The sequence below is a fragment of the Schistocerca gregaria genome, chromosome 5 (assembly GCF_023897955.1).
Source record: "Schistocerca gregaria isolate iqSchGreg1 chromosome 5, iqSchGreg1.2, whole genome shotgun sequence".
Taxonomy (NCBI): Eukaryota; Metazoa; Arthropoda; class Insecta; order Orthoptera; family Acrididae; genus Schistocerca; species Schistocerca gregaria.
Genome location: NC_064924.1, coordinates 518,859,849 through 518,880,424, shown reverse-complemented (window position 1 = coordinate 518,880,424; position 20,576 = coordinate 518,859,849). Strand labels below are relative to the sequence as shown.

Below are 20,576 nucleotides of genomic sequence, written 5' to 3'. Positions count from 1 at the left end.
ACCAAAGTCGACCATCCGCATTCCCTACTACCGTTCGTACGTGTTTGTTCCATTTTGTCTCACTTTCCAGTGTTACAGCCACATATTTCATCGGTTTGGTTGTGCAAGCAGTAATAATGCATTTAATAAAAAATAATAATTTTTGCGAATGACCCAGGGAGGAAAACCACTGTAGTGTTAATTATGGGCAGCATAAAGCATGCACGACAATGTTACTTTGAGAAGCTCCATTGATGGTTTTCCGAGCATATAATTTTTTTCTAGCGATAAGTCCGCCCCCATTAGATGAGTGGTCAGCGCGGCGGAATGCCACGCCAAGGGTCCCGGGTTAGATTCCCAGCTGAGGCAGGAGATTTTCTCCGCTCAGGGACTGGGTGTTGCGTTGTCCTCATCATCATTTCATCCCCATCTCCGACGCGCAAGTCGCCCATTGTGGCGTCGAATGCAATAAGTACTTGCCCTCGGCGGCCGAACTTCCCCGGAATGGAGACTCCCGACCCACAATTCTGTACGCTCATTTCCATTTCTAGCGAGAAACAGGGACAGCAACACAGGCCAGCGTGGCGCAGCTCCACAGCGTTGCCTATCAACTGGTAGAGCTGGAAACGGGGTGGTGGTGGGGGGAGTGAGAGGGAACACCCTGGCATCGCCGCAAAGTATTCTCTGCCTCCGTCTGCGTAGAAAGCATCGCACACACGCCTTCTTACTTGGGCACCGCTGCAATAACCTGCCAGCTATTTTCTGGTGTATTTTGCTATATTCGACCAGGCTTCATTCCGTGTAACTTTCTAACATTCGTGTCTATTAGTTCTTTGTAGGCGTAGTATGACTAGTTGACTGTCATTCAAGCCTACAGCGTGATCGTGCCCACCGGAAGCACACCACATACTACAGTTGCTTAAGCGATTGTTCACTCTCTTAAGTCTTACCGTATCGCAATTTTTAGTCATTGCTGTCTTCTATCATTATTGGTAATCGAATTTTGACTCAGTGCTGCCTTTATTCGCCTTCATGGACTTGTATATATTACGCTCTAACGTTGGCCTTAGCTATTACTCTTCCTGCGTCCGTATTCCTCAATTTCGGTTTTCGGTTATTTGCACCCACGCTTGTTTCTACGTAACCTGGTATTTCCCTGGTCGTACGTTTTGAGTTTCAAGGTTCCTAACAACAATATTTACTGAGTCGCCGTTGAGCCTACTTATGACTTCCATCATCTTCAGTCCCAAGCAGTTATGAGAAGTAGGAGTGATGCTTTTTGTTAATGTGATGACCCTCAAAAATTTTTTTGAGACCGTAGTGATTTTTTTTTATAGATGATACCGTATATGATACGTAAGGACTTAAGCAGGACAACTATGCACATAACTTAAATCATGTACCGTATACATATTCCTCATATTTGCCATACGTTCCAAGACAGGTCAAAATACACACCTGGTATCAAAATTTTCAACAATTGTAAGCAAACAATTGAAAATATTGGAACAAAATTGCTATAGAAAAATTTTTCCAAGTAATATTTGAAGACATACTTCAGAGCCAAGATCGCGTTTAATTAAAAAAAATTTTTTTTTTTTTTTTACTGCGACCGGTTTCAGCAGTACTCTGCTGTCGCCTTTGGACCTGTAGTACGACGTACACACACACTGCATTTGTTTAACATATTTTCTATATCAGTAGGAAAGAAAAACTAAGTATAATATTTTACGTATAGGTGACATCCTAACCTTTTTCAAAAATATGCACATAAAGGGTTACTCTAAATGATGGACCCATTTTCAAAAATTGTTTTGTATTCAAGTAATAAACCAAAATGAATAAGCTTTATACCAATGAAAAGTGGAAGTTTCAAGGTTTTTGGTGGGCGGTGGTGGGCAGGCGGTGATGGTTTCAGAAGCGGCCGGTAGAGTTCGCGCGGCAATAGGGTCGTCATTCCGTTTCATTGTCAGTTGTGAGTGAGATGGCGGCTGTGGAGCACAAGGTTTTCTGCTTTCATGAGTTCGCGAAAACTGAGTCACAGATTGCAATGCAGCGGGCATTCCCTATCAAATTCGGTATTCAACCAGCAATTCGCAAAAGCATTAGCAGTTGGTTTAAGCAATTTAAAGACTGGGAGTGTGTGTAAAGGAAAAAGCACAGGCCGACCGCGTGTGTCAGAGGATAATGATCAACGGATTCAAGAAAGTTTTGTGCGCTGCCCCAGGCGACTGTATGGACGGTGTTTTCTGTACAAGCCCAACCGATTACAACTTGTGCAGGCTCTCAACCCCAGTGACATTGAGAAGCGTCTCGCACTTTGTGGTTATGTTAAAAAATGGCTCTGAGCACTATGCGACTTAATTTCTGAGTTCATCAGTCGCCTAGAACTTAGAACTAATTAAACCTAACTAACTTAAGGACATCACACACATACATGTCCGAGGCAGGATTCGAACCTGCGACCGTAGCGATCTCGCGGTTCCAGACTGTAGCGCCTAGAACCGCACGGCCATTCCGGCCGGCTGTGGTTATGTCCTAGCAAAGATGGAGGATGACGCATTTCTACAGCTTGTAAGTTTTAGTGATGAAGCGACGTTCCACCTTAGTGGAAAAGTCAACAGACACAATGTTCACAAATGGGGTTTGGAAAATTCACATTCACTATTGCAACACGAAAGAGTGTCACTGATGATCAACGTGTTCTGTGCCGTATCCCGTACAAAGGTTTATGGACCATTTTTCTTCGCGGGAAGGACTGTAACTGGAATCACGTACCTGGACATATTGAAACAATGACTGTTCCCTCAAGTTATGGGAGATTCCCAGCACGTTATTTTTCAACCCCATTGGCACCGTGATGTACGAGGCTTTTTGAATGACTCCCTTCGTCAGCGCTGGATCGGTCGCAGGGGACTTGAAGACCTGGCTATGCACTTCTGGTCACCGAGATCTGATCTCTCAACCGGCGACTATTTCTTACGCGGTTATGTGAAGGAAGCTGTTTACGTCCTACCTCTGTCAACCACTCTGAACGATCTGCGGAACCGGATCACTGCTGCCGTGCACTCAGTAACAGCAGATACGCGTGTGTGGGACGAGTTCGGCTACCGCGTCGTTTTGCGTGCAGCCAATGGTCGCCACATTGAACATTTATCACATTTTTAATTATTAAATAATTATTAAATACCGATTTATCACAAATAATTACAAATGATTAAATTGATATTAAACATTATAAAAAAACTTCGAAACTTCCTCTTTTTATGGGCATAAAGCTTGTTGATTTTGCATTTGTACTTGAATAAATACGAAGTTTTGAAAATGGGTCCATATTTAGAATGACTCTGTTCTCTGACAGTCCTGAAAGTGTAATTAGTTGGAAATGCAAGCTGTAGCAGCAAGTAGATAACAACCAATCAGCACGTCGTTCATAAAAGTACTATTTACAATCATGTTTCCGTGCAACTTTCGGCGATTGTGTGCAACCACGCCCATGTTCGTCTGGAGCTGTACTAAATCGGGCGCTGTGTGAAGCAAGCTCTTATGTCCGCTAAGTGACAGCGTGGTGAGAGATGTTACTTTTTGCATTTACTTTAGATATTTAAATGCGATCTTGGTTTTGAAGCATTTTTTCAAATATTACAGTTTGCGGATGCTCCTGGATATTTTTCAAAGTTTTGCAGCTTTTCTTCATATTAGTACAAGGATCAACATTAAGTTAACATTATTCGTCCTGATTTAATTTTGCGGTTTGTGCAATGTGTTAAAGCAATTACTGTCACTAGTGGAGCAAAGGAACGTTTTGCACTGCTCTCGCCGTATAAAGCTGAGGCCTCTGCAGCCTTCTGTCCTGCATTTTGAGCTGTTCTTTTGATGATATCGGTCAAGCCTGGGAATCAAGCGAAAAAATCCACTTTAACTGACGTAAACAAATTCGGCCTCGAGTTGGGTGGTATCGTTTTTGATACCCAAAAGTTTGAAGCTTTTAAACACGTTGTAACATTGAATTACAGCTAGCTAATGTTGGAGGAATGTCTGTGCACGTTTAAGTTTGTGAAGCATATGAAAAGTCTGGTAATTAGAAGAAGACATGTCCTTTATTTCGCCGAGATATGTTGTGCAGTTTCAAAATCCGAAGTTCGCAATCAGCATTTCGACCTCTTGGCGCTCGGCAGAAGGACGAACAAGTGAGCTGTTGCAAGCAGGATTGTGTCGTACATGATACCACAAGCCAGAAAAAGTTCAGCTGCGTATGAAATGTGGAGAACAAAAAGAAAAAAAAGACAACGGTGTCATTTATGATACCTCGGGGCTGAAGAGCGCGTGGTAGAGTCTGTGGATAATTTACGGATTCCGGGGGCCCACATGTACCGTCCTCCCTCGGCGCACTGGCCACCGTAAATCGCCAGAGCCTGCTGTGACGCCCTGACGGAGATTCTTAAGTTCAGCCGCTGTGCGCTCTTCATCAAAGCCGGAAGTGTGCTGTAGACGCACTTCGTGTCTCGAATTGATATAATTATCAAGACTATTGGACAGCGAAATTTGTTCGCGTCTTCTGTCAGATGACTTTGCTAGGCAACTGCCTAACAGACGCTGGTTCACACACAGTCCGTCCGGCGTCGCAGTGCACAGGACGCTCGTCATGATCGTAATCACACGAGCACGTCGCTTCATACACCAAAGTAAAGTTGCGTTTTTACAACAGATAGTGTAATTTTTTTTCTTCGATGCCTCGGGATAAGCCTGTTGAGACTAGTCAAGGATCTGATTTCACCACAACTTGAGACTCCGCGTGAAGTCCGAATTTGAAACTCTAGGAAAGGTAATGCGATCCGCAGAAAATCACTGCGCATTAATACATTAATGTCTGTCTCCGACAATTTTTAGTACGGATACCCTAATTTGTGAGTGACTCTGTCATCAGAAAGTCTCCCTCTCCCTCGTCCTTACCGTTCAACTCTCGCGCAGCGGTGATCAAAGCAGCCCTTCAGAAACGTTCCGCCCATGTAACTTACCAAAACTAACCCTTTCCTATTCTTCCTCAATGTAGAATACGTCTCGTTACTTGATTTACTTACAGACGTCTGGTTTTTAAAAAAAAGAAAGTTTCTTCTCTGCGCAAATTGTACCGTAGTAATTCTGAGAAAATAAGTGAAATTGGGGAAATACTCTTCAGTACTATTTTAATTTTATTTCCCCTTACGGAATGTAATTTTCTTTTGGTCGTAACTATCAAAGGGAGACCACACGTTGGGATCACGGATTTACTTCAAACTTTGTAAACCTTTAGTAGGTCATTGAAACAACATAATGTGCAAGTATGTAACTGATGTATCTGTGCGTAGGTGCCGGACGTTAGCGCTATTGGTGGTGAAGCGGTTAGCGTTCGAGCTACGGAAGACGAACTTGTATGAGGCGACGATTCGACTCCCGCTCAGACCTTAATTTTTGTAGCACAAGTGTGAATTCTGTGATATTCAAAAAAATTGCACCTACAGTATTCGTTATTGCTACATTTACAACGTCACGTCGCTACGCACGTTAACTGCCAAATGGGGCCTGCCTCTACAACTCGATGCTTCGAGGTGCAAAGTAGTTTCGCGTAGCTTACCAGATTGCATGTGTAAGGGATTTCGCAGATCACGACAGCTATGCATTTTCAGGAGAACTCTATGCGTTACTTCATTTACTTGTGGATAGGTATAAATATGTTTGTTCTAATTACTAAATTTAATTAAAAGTGGTAAGTAGTCAAATAACAGGAAATTCACTAAAAATTCTTGCAAATACAGGTGTTTATTTTTAGTTACATTATCTCTCAAATATCGTGTAAAATAATTAATATGACCGGTGATGAAAAATATATGGTTTAAAAATTAAGTTATAGCAGGAGTCGAACCTTCGCCTCATACACGTTTGTCTTACGAAGCTCGAATGCTGACCACGAAAACATCAGGTACCTACTCACAGGCAAATCCGTTATACTCTTATAATAGGCGCGTAAAACTTCTCTTGCGAGTTTCTCGGAAGTGCCAGAGTAGCATACCGTAGTACTTGCACGTTATGTTGTTTCAGTGGCGTACTAAGGGTGTACAGAGTCTGAAGTAAATATGTGACCCCATACGTTGTGGCCTCCCCTTGTAAGATTCACACTAGTTGATCACAAAATAATCTCCAGAAGCAAACTTCGTTGTCAGAAATAATAAAATAGCTTCAGGAATACTGAGAACCTTCTTTATGAGTTCAATCTGTTCTCTGCTTCCGCCTTGCCCATGTACTGACATAACGTTCTCTATAATATGCGAAAATTCGTACGTCTTAGGTGGGTCATCTCAAACTTTTAATGACTAATGCAGGCGCATTCCGTCTTATTGCACTAATATGCGCTGGACGTTACGCAGTACTACATAAATACGTTTTATTTTTTGGCCTCTCAAACATATTTTGGGACTCTGTGTGTTAAACAAATCCCACCATCGATATCACTTGTTTGCTAACGTAAATAAGAGTCAACAAACTGCGACGTAAGTGACTCAGTGAATCATATCATTCCCCCTCCATCACCCTCTCCCCCCCCCCCCCCCCCCCCTGCGGCCACTCCCTCTCCCAGACAACTGTATGCGCACGTGAATCTTATGTGTAGGTTACTGAAGAGAACGTTGCTTCAGTAGGTAAACTAGTGGCGAGAAACTGATGGGTGCATCTTGCTACCAAACAAAAGCATTCTTGAGTCTGCATGTATGTATATTTCACACTATTCTGAAAGAGCAGCCATCATAGTTCTTCAGTGCGCAGCGTGTATCATGTAGTACCACGCACTACCAAGAAAATCCTCTATTCTCTACGCAGGAAACAAAAGTTACAAGTGATACATATAGATGAACGGCGACGGAAGTCACAGTCTTTTGATCCAGTCGGAAAACAAGGTATTTGACAAGGAGAACGCACTTATAGCAGACCAAAAATACCAATCTGTGGTGGAGAAAATGTTGGTTTCTCTATTTACGCTAACGACATCGTTGATACTCATTGTAAAAGGGCTGTCTTAGGGGAGTGGTACGCAGAAAACTGACACCGAGTGATGGTTCTGTAATCAAGTCACAGCGCTAGCCCACCGTTCAAAGTTGTACAGACTGTGTAGGATATAGAAGTCTTCAAAGATCTCCCTTGTAGCCAGGATAGTGCAACATTTCCACAGGTTAAGTCTCGAATGGATAAATTCTGCATACGTTGCCGTCAGAGCGCTACTATTGGTGCGGTAGATGGTCACCACAGGTGTGGAGCAGGAATAGCAGAATTTGTGCTGAAATGTGCTACGTCTGTTTCTTTAAAGTCCTGTGCAAAGGGTACATTTTATTGTTCATTCATTCTTGACGGAAGGGAAGAATAGATGTCTATTTGCGTTATTGTACACGGTGACAGTTATTGAACTACATGAAAAGCACGCAAATAAATTACAAACTTTGGCGTGTACACACTTGATTCAACATATAAACATCACTACAGATATTCCGATTTAGGTTATGACATCTTCGATATGCGTGCCATCATTGGCGATGTGTGGCGCAGACCAATAGCGAAATTCTGCGTGACCCGTTGAAGATTCGAAAAATCGATGCTGTCGATGACGTCCTGAACGGCTCTTTTCAGCTCAGCAGTGGTTTTGAGGTTATTACCGTCCACCTTGTCTCTCCGGATGTGTCCAGATCTGGAGGGTATCCCAGAGCCAGAATGCTGTTGTCCAAAGTGCTCCTCCAGGACATAAAACACTCCTGCTTGGATGGGGTCGAGCTCCGAAAATCTAGATGTTCGGTAGTCACCGTACCATCAAGGAATATCGCACCGATTATTCCGCGACTCTACACTGCACATCACCCAAGTCACCCGTTGAGGGTGAAGAGACTTCTCGATCGCGAAATGCGAATAATGTCTCCCAAATTTTGCTCATTGATGAACGCATCCAAATGAAAGTGGACTTCGTCGCTAAACCAAACCATACTAATTCCCATCATGCCCCGCGGCCAACCGTGCAGTTTGAACGTCCTAACGCAAACCCTTCAGAAGTTACGACGATTTTATTTCATATAGTTCAGTAATTGTCACTCTGTATCATCACTGTCCCAACATGTCCGATATGTGGGTAATTTAATAATTGTCGTACGTTCCGCCGTGATAGAACACTCGTGAAGTGTGTTTCAATGAGATATCACGTGTGTGTGTGTGTGTGTGTGTGTGTGTGTGTGCGCGCGCGCGCTCAGATTTTGCAGCTTTTCTGCTACACCCTCCATCAGTCATGCAATCACAAACTGTTCTTTTTCTTACATGCAATCGATGTTGTCTGTTCGTTCAACACAAATCTATGAATATTTCATCATTGAATTACAGTCTGATGCCGTTGGCTTCGCTCAACAACAGAGCCAATGTAATTGGTCCACTTTGTATGTCTGTTCGGAGGTGTAGTTGTGTAAGGTAAGTCTTTCAGTTGTGACTTTTCCAGCAGTCACAGATGTTTAATTTTTTTACTAATCGTGATGTAATCCCTCTTAAGAGGCAATTGCCGGTCTTTGCTGAAGAATGAACTTTAATATGCTGTCACTGGATGCTGATATTTCTATTAAATACCTATCCTGATCAGTATCCGTGTCATCCATTATGGCGTTAGTTCTATAACACTGCCTAATGTCAGAAATTTTGGGTGATTGCAAAGAATGACGCACTGTCCGTGGAGATTAACTAACTATTTATGTTCTTTAAAATTTTCGTACTGGCAAAGTAGGATCACGCAACTGCTTCAACTCCTCTTCTTTCCTCGTTGTTAGTTTCTATTTTTTCAGTGCTCCCTCATTTTCTCCCCATGTTGTCTTTTCCTTTTTTCTGTCAATGTTGTCCCGATTTCTTATTTCATCTGTTTTGAATGCCATCTAAAGTTAGCACTTTTTTCTTAAAAATGTTTCATTTTCTCACTTCCTATTTTTTGATGTTATTTCTTTCTAGTTCTTTCTCTATTTCTGCCATGGTAATGTCGATTTATTCTTGTAGAAATAAAGGACCATTTGTTCCGTTAGCCTGTTGTCATTCATTCGGTAGAGGTTTTCAAAAAACATTAATCTTCGGTTAGCCATTACTTCTGATATTTTCTCGATATATTTTATAGATCTCCTCATTACCCAGCCATCTATAGTTTGTATTGCAGCCATTACTTTCTAATAATTCTTCTTACAGGTACCTCTATTCTGTTTACCTTATAGCCCATCTTTAGGCACCTGCAGCCATATAAACATTCTGGTTGTACCCCTGTGATAAGGTTTTTCTGTTTAGTTTTTATAGAAATGCGTTTCTTGTTGTAAATGTTCTTTGTCAAACCATTTGGTCTTTCCATTTTGTTAAGTCTTACATCTGTTGTAAATTTTTCTAGTCCACATTATGATCTTATATTTTGTACGACAAAATCGCAAGAGCGTCTCACAATACTGTAACCGGTTTCGTCCAGCTAGTGTTTATTTTCAGTATAGTTGACAATGTAACGGGAACGTTATTAGTCGACCACAATATTATTACACCTGGGATTGAGGACGCTTTGGTCGCTTTATCACTATTCAGCTTGTAATCGGTGTTGATTAGTACAATGTACACTTGATCTGAAAGCATTGACAGTGCGATGCATTTTCCTTAGTCAAAACTTTACTTTTTTGCTGTAACATCATTGAATGTTTACGATAACGGCGAAGCGCAGTAACTTCATGTTTGAGTTATATTAGTAGATCACGATATCATTGCACTTGTCCGTTATCGAAAATAGGCGATGATACAGTAAACAAGTAATGTCTTCACTAAGAAAAATTAATTGCATTGTCAATGCTTTCAGATCAAGTATGCATTATACTATCAACACCGATTACGAACTGACTTGCGATAAGGCGACCGAAGCGTTTTTAACCCCTGGTGCATTAATATTGTGGTAGACTAATACACTATAGTGCGGACACTATTGCGTGACGGTCGGGCCCGAGCGTAAACAATCAAGACCTTAGAAAGTCCCAGGGGTGAGAGAGCGTTATAGGTAACAAGCCCCACTTTCCTCTTACAAGGCTGGCGATATTCAACTGTGTTCTGCGCTTTTGCGAAAGCGGAACTGACATATGGCCGCAGGGATAACCGATCCCTTCTGGTGTTCAGAATGTTGTACACGAACCACATGATGTGTCAGGATTACCCTCTTGACTCCTTTCAGAGTAAGAAAGGAAAACAACGAGCAACGCACAACCCAAAGCAACGCCGAGTCGCGTAACACTTGCTAATTGAAATCGCGCAATTGCTTGTTGAGGTTTCATAATTCAAATGGCTCCAAGCACTATGGGACTTAAGATCTGAAGTCACAAGTCCCCTAGAACTTAGAACTACTTAAACCTAACTAACCTAAGGACATCACACACATCCATGCCCGAGGCAGGATTCGAACCTACGACCGTAGCAGCCGCGTGGTTCCGGACTGAAGCACCTAGAACCGCTCGACCACAGTGGCCGGCCTGTTGAGGTTTACAGTGTCTTAAACGACGTAGTCCAATCCCGATATCTGCTGGTGTCTTACGCAACTGTAGTTCAAAATACTCCCACCTAAAACTGCCGCGTGAAGGTGTCCACGTAATACCAAGTGCACAATGTATTCACAGCCTGAGGTTAACCACCATTTAAGGCGTTGTGAAATGTTCATGTGATTGTGTCATAAAAAGAAAAAAAACATAAGAAAGGTGGTATTTGCTACAGAAAGAGTCGAGATAAGGCAGTGTAGTTTTGTAAGTCATTTCTACTGGTTTGTGTACATGGATATGAATCGCGATCGTTTTCCAGTCACTGGAAACCGTTCTCAGCGAAAGCGATCTGCGATGAATTGTAATTAAGCGTGGGGCAAATTTACTAGGAAATTCCGTAGAAAGTGTCGCAGACTGTGACAGTCATGGGGCCTAAGCGTACCCTGTCCCAAAGGATTGTTGCTCATGCTGGAGGCGATGCTCTCGACATTCAGGAGGAAAGGGACGAATTGAGTGTGATACGAGTGTGTTAATTCTGTGGACTGGGCCAGTGTGGGCCAGAAAAGGAAAGGCGGTACAGTGGCGCTTGTGGGAAACGTGTTGTGTGGGGGCGGCGGCGGCAGGAGGAGTCGGGAGGCCAGCGTGGTGGCCTACGGCGTGGCGTCGCTATGAAATATTCATGGCCCCGGGGATGGCTTGGGCCGGACTATAAGGTGAGCGCCACCCCCTTAAGAACATGAGATGGGATTTCTGTTTCAGCTCTGCAGGCGCGCCGCGCTACGCCTTCTGCTCTCTCTCTCGCCGTATCCCTTCCCCCCTTCCTCCCCCCCCTCTCTCTCTCCTCCTCCTCCTCCTCCTCCTCTTCCCCCCTGTCTCTCTCTCTCCTCCTCCTCCTCCTCCTCCTTTCACGCAGCTTCTTGCGACGGAAATCTTTCCTGACACTCCTCACACCGAAAATTCACATCTCTTTCTTAAGACCGGCGATTTAATCCCCAGTGTAACATTAATCGTTTGATTTGACAGTGATGACCATAACAATTTCCAATACGAATTGAATGGTGGACTATTCTTGGTTTCCAAACTGTGTAGGCCATTATTGACAAAGCAATCAGGAGGCGATTTCGGGAAAAGAATTGGATACATTGGTCATCCTGATGTAGGTTTTCCCTGGTTTTCATAATCCACTGCATGTGAATGCTGGAAAGGCAGCTTAGTCTATTTGTGACTCTTTCCTCCCAAATCCTCACTGAACTGCGATAGGTTACCAACAGTAATGATGTCGATGAAATGTTGGAGTCTTCCTGCTGCCGTTCTGCCTGTAAAGTGCCCCATTTTACACGTGTATCTTGTCGATGCAGCTCCATCAGTAACCAATTCTCACTGCGACGTGGAAGCCCTACACATGTCCGCGTATGATAGAAATGAAACCATTTCTGTAATACAACTGAACTAAGAAAGATTTGGGAATGAGAGGGAGAAACTATTTGATAGGAATCAGGGATGCTTACCTATAGCTATGCTTTTCAGAATGAACAGTAAAATGTAAGGATTATAATTTCACGTGGCTCTCGTCTTTTTTTTCCATTCTGGCCGATGACGGAAAGGAGAGAGACGTACATAATAAGAGATCGGCCTCCTGTTTTTCACGGATGTTCTGAAGGACACTTTGACTCTGTGGCTACTTGACGTTTGTGATTGTGGAATGATTCCACTGCTCAGTATCTGTGCTAGAGCCACGCCACTTCTCACACAAACTTGGATCTATGGCGCTTCTTATGCTGACTAATATTTTATACTGTGAAGGTTTCTAGTACTCAGAGCTGTTTTTATTTATTTATTTATTTATTTATTTATTTATTTATTTATATTCTCGCTCTTGCTGATTGCCACGTAACATTCGGTAGTGTTTCCTTTCTGTAGTTTCGTTGGGAATTTTTCCACTTCCATACACTTATTAACTTCCCCGTTTGTTTACGTCTGTGTCCCACAATGCATTTCATTAGTCGCATAAGATGCCTCAAGACTCGTGCCCTTCGCGTCCAGGGTTCTCTCAGCCGCCTCATTCCGGTTACGGAACTTGGCCCTTTTTACTCATTTTGCCTGTCATTTGGTTCCGCCCTCCGTGACGCCTATTGACGCTGTCTGTTTCAGTGGACGTGCTGCAGATGCTGGAGTTCAACGTGACCATCACGTTCCCCGCCGCGCCGCTCCTCACCGTTATTCTCGCTCTCGTCGGTAAGTTCTTTCCGGGCTCTCCGTTCTCTTCGCTTCCGTTGACGCTGCGCGGGGTTACGGCTGCTTTCTTCTTCTCGCACTACTGGCGCTCGGCTACACTATTTTTTACCCTATTTGAGAGTAACGAGCGTATATTTCTTGTAGCCTATTTTCCAATTTCTGAGATGATTTGTGGATACCTTGTTGTGATTCGTTTCAGCGACAACAGTGAGGCGTGCAACGTCACCAACTTATTTTCTGTTTGGATCCACGGGATTCGTCGTACGGATTAACCACGTGGCAGGTGGTGCAGACTCTGTGGTCTCAGGTGGTTTTAAGCGCTCTATTACAGTGATTGGATGGAGAGTCTTCTGCTGTCGGTTGCTTAGCCCAGGACATTTCGTATGTCCCATAACCTGTGTTTGCCCCTCTGTGAATCATTCTTTAAAGGACAGAACGTAATCAGCACCTCTTGGCCTTCACTACTCCCCCTTAAAAAAAAAAAAAATCAGACCATGTGCCTTAAAGTATAGAAATCTTTAATTTAAAAGAAAATCCAATGAAATACAACATACAAAATTGTTAAGACTTTCGTGGCAACTCTTTGACAAAACTGCCAGTTGGCTTCTGCCTCGGGTTCTTCAGCCGAGGTTCGTCTGATGATTTTCTGACGTTTCTCCAGCACGAGTGGCTGGCATCAAAGTTTCACCCTCCAATCCACCACTACCAATGGTGGTTGAAAATTTGGCAATGACAGCCACTCGTGCTGGCGAAACGTCAGAAAAATCATCAGACGAACGTCGGCCGAAGAACTCTAGACAGAAGGCAATAAGCAGTTTGTGAAATACAACATAGTTTGAAATTACTAACTCTAGCTGCTCACAAAACCAGTAATCGTTAAAAAGTGAACTCTGTTTTCTTTGAAGTGTAAGACAGTAAATGAGATATCCAAGTCTTCTATATAATTTAACTAGCATTACATATTGTTTCCTCTCTCTTATTAATAAACACACGTTTTTCGTAGCTACTCGAAATCGATTTGAGGGAATACCGGAATGACTGTTTAGTCCTCCGCCCTTATCTTCTACTACTGCCCATACTGCGCTGCGCGAGATGAAGCATTTCAAACGTACTTGACTTACTGGGTTCTGATACATCTAGCTTCACTGACGTTACTGTGCACAAATGTCAACTGCTTAATCGAAGTGATTCGGTTTCGACTGAGATGGCTCACTGACACAGCTAAGGAAAACTCCGTTGGTCGTACTGCATACACTATCCGTTGTGTGAGCGGCTCTTCAGAATATGATCTGACTCTTAGGTATGACACACCTGCACAACGAAGAGGCATGAAGTCGGTGCTTAGTATTAGCGATGAGATAGTACAATATTACACAACCACCATTTAAATTGATCCTACTAATCTCTGTTTCAGTTTATCTTCACTAATACGCTCACCTAACACTGGGAAGAAGTGACAAATTTCGTGGAATTCACCTATTACTACTGTTTTTCTTGGCAAAACGTACTTGTTAAGGACGTAAGGCATGCAAATTGTGTCACTCGTCTCCAATATCTGACAGTATTCACTAATACGGTCGTTCACAATGATTCATTATTCACTTTTCGTGTTGAGTTGATAGTTATATAGGATAGGAGACCGTTTAGGATCGTAGAACGAGCCGACATTTACATTAACAGAGGCAAATAGCGGCGAGGAGCTAGTTCTGTAACATCTATTAACAATTGTCGTCGAACTACAGTATTCTGTATGTGCTTACACAAGTTTGTAGTGAACGCAATGAAAATAGGAATACACAGTACTAAATCGCTGTCAGGGAATCCAGCACTACTTCCAGTATGACCATCTTAGCGGCCTCCTGTGGTAACAAAAATTTGATTTCGAATAATTCAAGTAACTATTGACCGTATTTAAAATGCTATCATAACGTACTCATTAGATATAATCTTACGTATTAAAACTAGGAACGGGGCGTAAGATTGTCTCAGGGCAACGTAACTGATGGCGCTCATATCCAGTATTTGAGGAAGAGAGCACTTAGCAACTTACAACAAATTTTAAGCAAAATTGCAAACGTTTCCAAAATGTTTTATTGCTTACGTGCTGAAAGACAAGTATTTAACACATTAATTGATTTGTAATCAGATTTTTGAAGCTGTTTTATACATAGGGGCGCGAGTCTTTAAAAAGTTGGGGGTTTGTTGGTAAAGTCTTTACTTTAAAATAAACTTAGCTAAGATACAGCAGACAGTGCGACCAGTTGTATGAGCTGGTAATTTTTAAGGTTCATAGCTGCCGTATTATGACGCTAAACTCATTTTTTTTATTAAGTGGAACTGTGGCATTTGAAAGTGTCTTTGAAGAGCACTTCCTGGAGATAACTTGTTCGGAAGTTGAAAAAATAGTAACAAGAGTTTATTTTGAGTACAGAGGTTTTTTTTGTACCGAAGTAGGTTGAGAAATTGGCGGAGTGGTAAAAAAAGTCACGAACTATCGTCAGTATATTAACCCTGTTGAAATTTTTTCGTTAAATCAACGAATAAAATTCCGAAAGTGCAGGTTCGGTGAAGATTACTCGATGCAATTGCAAAGTAGACAGCAGATAGGTGGTGTATGAATAGAACGCAACAAGATCGATGCGCGAAGCTACATCTGCTACCACCGTCATACCTTAGCAGAAGATCTACCAGAGGACCTCAGAAAATTCTGGTCCTACGTAAAACAACTAAGCGGGTCGAACGCTTCTGTCCAGTCACTAACTGACCCGTCTGGTGCGGCAGTAGAAGTAAAGTTTTAAATTTTGCGTTTAACAAATTATTCTTGCAGGGGAATCTTACAGACATATCGCCGTTGATCGTCGCACAGAATGTCGTAGGGGGCCACCCCTGCCGTAGAGAGGCAACTGAAAGGTTACTTTATGTTCATCTGTACGGCATCTATTCTGTCGGTCATATCTGACTGAACATAGACTACACACTGGCATGATTTAGCGGCCATGATTATCGACAGGGACACGGCATCAACGTATGACGAGATCGGAATTTGGGTCAGTCGGGAATCGTGTCGTAATGGCCGAGGTGGTTAAGTCAACTGGTCTATAGAAGCGAAGCATCCGGTATTGAATCCCGGTCCGGTACGGATTTTCAGTCGGCAAAATTTTCGTGAATATTAACCGAAAGAGTTGAAAACAGATGAGATTTGAAAACAAATGTGTCGCCTTCGGATGCAACCCGAATTTGCTTTTACACAGAGTACTCTGGCCCCTTTCTTAGCTTGTATCTATCGCAATTGTCTCGCCCAGCGCAAAGTACCAAACGGCTGAAAAAAAAGAGCAGGTGACTCCTGTGTGTAGGAAGGGTAAAAGAACGGATTTACAAAATAAGACACATTTCCTTAACATTGGCTTACTGCAGAACTTTTGAACCAGTTATGATTTCGAATGTAATAAATTTCCTCAAGATCGAAGAGCTTCTGTCCAATCAGGACGGATTTAGAAAGCATCGCTCGCCCAAAAGTCAGCTCGTTTTTTTCTCACATGATGTCCTGCCAACCATGGATGAAGGGCAAAATTATTAGGTTGCCAAATATGTGAGTGGATCGAAGTTTTTTAATTAATAGAACCCAGTAGGTTGTTCTGGACGGCGAGTTTTTGTCAGACAAAAGGGTATCGTCAGGCGTTCCACAGATAAGTGTCAAAGGACCGCTCTTATTCTTCGTATATACATAAATGATTTGACAGACAGGATGAGCAGCAATTTGCGGTTGCTGATGACTCTGTGGTGTCGTCGTTGAGTGACTGTAGGAGGATAGAAGATGACTTAGAAAAAATTTCTACTTGGTGTGATGGATGGCAGCTAGCTCTGATTGTAGAAAAAAAGTAAGTTAAAGCAGATGAGTAGCTGTGCTGCTCGACACAGTCACGTGGAAAAAATATCTAGACGTAACGTAGCAAAGCGATGTGAAACGGAACTAGTACATAAGGACTGTAGTAGGGAAGGCGAGTGGTCAGTTTCGGGTTTATTGGGAGAATACTAGGAAAATGAGATTGATCTGTGAACGGGACCTGTCGCGAATACTAAGGCGACCCATTTTTGAGTACTGTTAGAGTGTTTGGGATCCCCACCAGCTCGTACTAAAGGAAGACATCGAAGCAGTTCAAAGGTGTGCTGCTAGATATGTTGCTGGTAGGATCTATCAGCACGCGAGTATTACGGAGATGCTTCGTGAACTTCAATGGGAATCCCTGGAACGGAGAAGACATTCTTTTCGCGATGCACCTTTGAGAAAGTCTAGAGAACCGGGATTTGGGATTGACTGCACAACTATTTTGCTCCCGCCAACGTACATTTCGCGTAAGGACCGCGCAGACACGATAATAGAAATTAAGGCTCGTTTCTCTCGATCTGTCTGCGAGTGGAACTGGAAAGAAAAAACCAAATTGTGGTATGAGGTAACCTCCGCGATGCACCACACACTGGCTTGCGGAGTATGTACACGGATGGATGGATGGAATGATGACTGCAACGAAAAGAAAACTTTGATACCAGAAATATAGTTTTGGTAACGGTAGAGAGTAATGAGAAAATAACAAGTATGGAGCAGCACAGATCATAAAGGGCACAATGATTTGCAAGTATTTAGAGATGGAAAGAAATTGAGGTTTGTAGAGGTTGGTACCTGACCAGTTGAAACACCAACGACAAGAAAGATAGATAAACTTCACACCGGCTTTTATAGACTTTCTATAATTACAGACGGATGTTCGAATTACGGTCGAATGTTCGTTGACGAGTCCAGGACGGCTTAGCCTATGGCAAAGCGATAGGGTTGTCAGGGAAAGTGAGTGGAGAACGGCGTGGCCCCCGTGAGGAAGATTGCTGGCGGGGATGCATTCGAGTGGCGGTCCCCAGGCGCTCGCCGCAGCCGGTGCGGGGGCGTTGCACGCGGCCTTTACTAATGCACCCAGCCGAGGCGCGCTAAATGTTGCAGCACCCGCAGCCGCTGCCTTGAGGTGCTCGGATTAGGCCTGCTGAAATATTAAGACGGTTTCGCTCTGCGTACCCCACTACGTCCGCTGTCACCTTTGCTAAACAAAGAACAGCTCGTCTGCCGCACACGAGGCGCCGACGGAGCAAAGCACACGTCCCATCGGCGCCTTTGGCCTTCGTCACAACCTCCAAGATTTACGAGAGCAGTAGTCACAAAGTTTTAATTATCTCCTCGATAAAATAAAGTTACGTAGTTAACGTTTCGTTCACTTCTAGGTTTGTCTCTGCTGTCCGAGATTATGTTGAAGTCTCCATTTTTTTTTCAGGTGATAAGAAACACCCTGACTATTCGTTATTGCGTTAGTTTTTCCGGCGATGCGTTTAGAACCCCTCCTCCCCACCTCTCTTTCTCTTCCCGTTTCCATCTTCCCTCTCAACTACAGTGAAGCGCCAAAGAAAGCGCCCAGGCATGCGTATTCAAATAAAGAGTAAACAGGCAGAATACGGCACTACTGCCGGAAACGCCTATATAAGACAACAAGTGTCTGGCGCAGTTGATAAATCGATTACGGCTGCAACAATGGCAGGTTATCAAGATTTATGTGAGTTTGAACGTGATGTTATAGTCGGCGCACGAGCGATGGATACAGCATCTCCGACGTAGCGAGGAAATGGGGATTTTCCCATACGACCATTGCACGAGCGTACCGTGAATATCAGGAACCTGGTAAAACATCAAATCTCCGACAGCGCTACGGCCGGAAAAAGATCCTGCAAGAACGGGACCAACGACACTGAAGAGAATCGCTTAGCGTGATAGGAGTGCAGCTCCTCCGCATTGCTACATATTTCAGTGCTGGGCCATCAGCAAGTGTCAGCGTTCCTACCATTCAAAGAAACGTTACAGGCATGGGCTTTCGGAGTCAAAGCCACAGTCTTGGTACCTTTGATGACTCCACGACACAATGCTTTAAGCCTCCCTTGGGCCCGTCAGCAGCGACATTGGACCGTTGATGTCTGGAAACATGTTGGTTGGTCAGACGAGTCTCGTTTCATATTGTATCGAGCAGATGGACTTGTACGGGTATGGAGGCAACCTCGTGAATCCATGGCCCCTGCATGTCAGCAGGTGACTGTTCAAGCTGGTTGAGGCTCTCTAATGGTGTTGGGCATGTACAGTTGGAGTGATATGGGACCACTGATACGTCTAGATACTACTCTGACAGCTGACACTTACGTAATCATCCTGCCTGAGTACCTGCATCCGTTCCTGTCCATTGTGCATTCCGAAGGACGTGGGCAATTCGAGCAGAACAGTGAGACACTCCACACGTCCAGAATTGATAAGAGTGGCTCCAGGAACGCTCTTTTGAGTTTAAACACTTTCGTTGGCCACCAAACTTCCGAGACGTGAGCATTATTGGGCATGTTTAGGATGCCTTGCAACGTGCTGTTCAGAAGAGATCTCCACCCCATCGCCCTCTTACGGATTTATGGACAGCCCTACCGGATTCATGGTTTCAGCTCCCTCCAACACTATATCAGACTCTAGTAAAGTCCATGCCACGTCGTGCTCCGATACTTCTGCGTGCTCGCGGGGGTCCTACACGATTTTAGGCAGGTATTCCTCTTCCCCGCTCTCTCTCTCTCTCTCTCTCTCTCTCTCTCTCTCTCTCTCTCGTTAGTCCTTAAGTGTAGTGTACAAAACTAGAAATATTAGTATGCGAATTTATTCGTTGTTTTCGGGTTAAAAAAAGTAAAAAGTTAAAGTGATCCCTTTGTGAAACTCAGCAAAATTACATACGATTTGACACTGCACTACAGCAGTTTGTTATTTAACGTTCGACGGAACGATACTAACAGGGGTCGCTATAGTATTGGGCAAGAACTGTTTGGGAACCTTGGGAACCAATTAACCTTTGATACCTGACGAGAACAAGTGTTATTCTTCTGCGTGTGTCCTCCTGTGTGTTACTACAGATTACGCGGGCCTGCCCAAATTCCTACTTTGAAAGCAGTGCGTGCGAGCGGCCATAGTTGTATACTGTCACAACAACTTGCGAGACGCAACAGTTCTAAATGTATACCAATCTGTTGTCTTGATGATGATGATGATGATTATGATGATGATGATGTCCCAGCGCAGAAACAGCACATAGGTCGCAGTGTTCGGCTCTTTTGATGTAAGACTGCAATGAACATTACTAGTGAGTGGGCTAAAGCTCCCAAACTGCTGAATAAGAAATCCAGTTTAAAGTTCAGCATGATTAAACGGAATAAATTAGACGAGAAAAGTGTAAACTGCTTACAACAGATAAAATAAATCTTCGACTTTGTTCATACAGTTAACGATGCTGTTGCAGCTTACAAATATTGTATACAGCACATTAAAATGTTACTTCTGTACACTCAATTTGCTCTGCATATTGCGCAGAGTCGCGGTACCTTTGTATGTACGTACGTTTATGTAAACTGAAGGGGAGGGGAGAGGAAAGGAAAGGAAAGGAAAGGAAAGGAAAGGAAAGGAAAGGGAAGCTACGAATGATATCAGCTGGATCCGGACTCCATGCGGAATCAGCGGCGACGAGTGAAAACAGTGTGTGCAGGTGGCGCAATGGTTAACGCAACTGCCTAATAAGCAGGAGATCACGGGTTCGAGTCCCGGTCCGGCACAGATTTTCTCACGTCGCCACTCCTTCTGCACAAAGTCCCGACGCAGGTGACATCACTAACCCTTTCGCTTTCTTTTCCTTTCGCTCTCCTTCACGTTCCTTCCTTCCTCCCTCCCTCCCTCCCTCCTCCACGTTCAGTTTACCAGTTTATATAACGTATCACAGCCGG

At 43.5% G+C, this 20,576-nt stretch overlaps 1 protein-coding gene and 1 non-coding gene across 13 annotated transcripts in view; both read left to right on the top strand.

The window, feature by feature from the left end:
• Positions 1–20,576, top strand: part of LOC126272755 (membralin) — a 486,429-nt gene that overhangs the window by 220,848 nt on the left and 245,005 nt on the right. For 9 of the 12 annotated variants that reach the window (XM_049975862.1, XM_049975866.1, XM_049975865.1 and 6 more), the window contains one exon: positions 12,663–12,746. The exons of the other annotated variants lie outside the window; for them this stretch is intronic. In XM_049975862.1, coding sequence (XP_049831819.1) covers positions 12,663–12,746 — 84 coding nt within the window. The remainder of the gene's footprint in view (positions 1–12,662; positions 12,747–20,576) is intronic. 12 annotated transcript variants of the gene reach the window in all.
• Trnai-aau (transfer RNA isoleucine (anticodon AAU)) lies at positions 20,336–20,409 on the top strand. Its single transcript has one exon. It is a non-coding gene; the product is annotated as a tRNA-Ile (tRNA).